At 54.1% G+C, this 1813-nt stretch overlaps 1 protein-coding gene across 1 annotated transcript; it reads right to left on the bottom strand.

Moving 5' to 3' along the window:
* Positions 1-312: 312 nt before the first annotated feature.
* Positions 313-1458, bottom strand: LOC311362534 (5-hydroxytryptamine receptor 1D-like; the record flags this gene model as incomplete). Its single annotated transcript, XM_084482395.1, has 1 exon — positions 313-1458. One exon carries the CDS (start codon positions 1456-1458, stop codon positions 313-315), a length of 1146 nt encoding a protein of 381 aa, XP_084338521.1.
* Positions 1459-1813: the final 355 nt, after the last annotated feature.

Genomic DNA, 1813 nt, shown 5'->3' with positions numbered 1-1813 from the left:
TTTCATATTTTATGCTTGATCTTATCTTTTTTTAGTAATAATATTTCATTAAATGGAACATACTGTAGTCCATAAGGCGCTCTATTCTCCATATATCTTCATATACATCTTCATATATATATTTTTTCTCTTCTCCATATATATATACAAATATAATATCATTTCTATTTCAAAGATATAGACCTTTCATGTCCATAGTTTCGCTCACATCGATTGTCCTTTCTTAAAATACATATTCTCTTTCCATCAGTCAGTCGAATCCCAAACGTGAAGTATTTAAAGAAAAAAGCAGGAAAACAAACAAGCAGTTCTTCAAGAGCATCTCCTGAACTTCATGAGTTTGTGGAAGGCCTGCTGGAAGTCGTCGTTGAACATGGTGTAGATGACGGGGTTGATCAGGGAGTTGAGGTACCCCAGCCAGGTGAACACGTCGAACAGCAGGGGGTGGAACCAGCACTGGGTGCACACGGCCAGCACCAGCGTGCCCACGAAGAAGGGCAGCCAGCACACCATGAAGGCCCCCAGGATCACGCCCAGCGTCTTGGTGGCCTTGCGCTCTCTCGCCGCACACAGCCGCTTCCTCTCCAGCAGGTTGTCCGCCAGCTTCACCTTCACGCTGTTGGTGCACAGCGGCGACGCCCCCACGGCGGCGGCGGAGCGGAGGTGCGCCTCCTGGATGGAGGCGGAGCTGATGGAGCAGAGGGAGGAGCCGGCCGAGGTCTGGATGAGCTGCGCCGTGGTGAAGCGCTTGGCGCGGCTCGCCGGCGCCTTCAGGATGCGGGAGCGCGCCGCCACGTAGATGCGTCCGTAGAGGATGACCAGCAGCACCGTGGGCACGTAGAAGGCGCCGAAGGTGGAGTACAGGGTGTAGGAGATCTGGTCCGTGTTCACCATGCACGCCGTCAGTTCCTCGTGCGCCTTGGCCTGGCGCCAGAACAGAGGTGGGATGGAGATGCAGATGGAGATGACCCACACCACCGCCACCATCACGGCCGCCCGCCGCATGGTGCGCTGCTGGGAGTACTCCAGGGCGCGCGTGATGGCCCAGTAGCGGTCCAGGGCGATCACACACAGGTGCAGGATGGACGCCGTGCAGAAGGTGATGTCCGACGAGAGCCAGATGTCGCACAGGATCTGGCCCAGGGCCCAGGTCTTGCTCACGGTGTACACGATGCTGATGGGCATGACCAGGATGGACACCAGCAGGTCTGTGACGGCCAGGGAGCCGATCAGGAAGTTGGCCGGCGTGTGCAGCTTCCGCGTGAGGTAGATGGTGGCGATGACAAACGCGTTGGACAGCACGGTGGCCAGGGTGAGGAGAGCCAGGAGGGCGGAGATGGAGACCTGCAGGCCCAGCAGCGTGGCCTCGTCCCAGGGCGGGGTGGTGGTGGTGTTCTCCGGAGACCCTTCGGTGCCGTTGCTGAAGTAAAGCTCCAGCGAGCTGTTATCGAGCTCCATCTCGCCTAGTGTCGCCTAGAAATCTCCTAAGCAGTTTCAAAAGAGTGTCATCAGCATGTTCTGGAACTGTACAGGGAGTGACTGAAGGGCTCCTCCTTCATGGCAACGAGGAGCACTGCCTCGAATCACACGCTAGCGCTTTGACAAGGAGCTTTTTCGATTTCAGGGTTCCCTCCGTTTTCAGAGATTAAATTCTAATATGCCCCCTTATCTCCGTGCCCCCCTTTGAAATCTCTTACATTAATATTTTTTTTATATGCATATAAAAATTCAATCCACAATCTACGGCATCGTAATGGAAATGGATCTTTTGTCTGTTTTAGTTAACCGGTATTGATTTGGTGCAGCGGTCTTG

Source organism: Micromesistius poutassou (assembly GCF_964030765.1).
Source record: "Micromesistius poutassou genome assembly, chromosome: 17".
Taxonomy (NCBI): domain Eukaryota; kingdom Metazoa; phylum Chordata; class Actinopteri; order Gadiformes; family Gadidae; genus Micromesistius; species Micromesistius poutassou.
The sequence above is the reverse complement of the archived record's forward strand: the minus strand, read 5'-3'. Positions and strand labels throughout refer to the sequence as shown.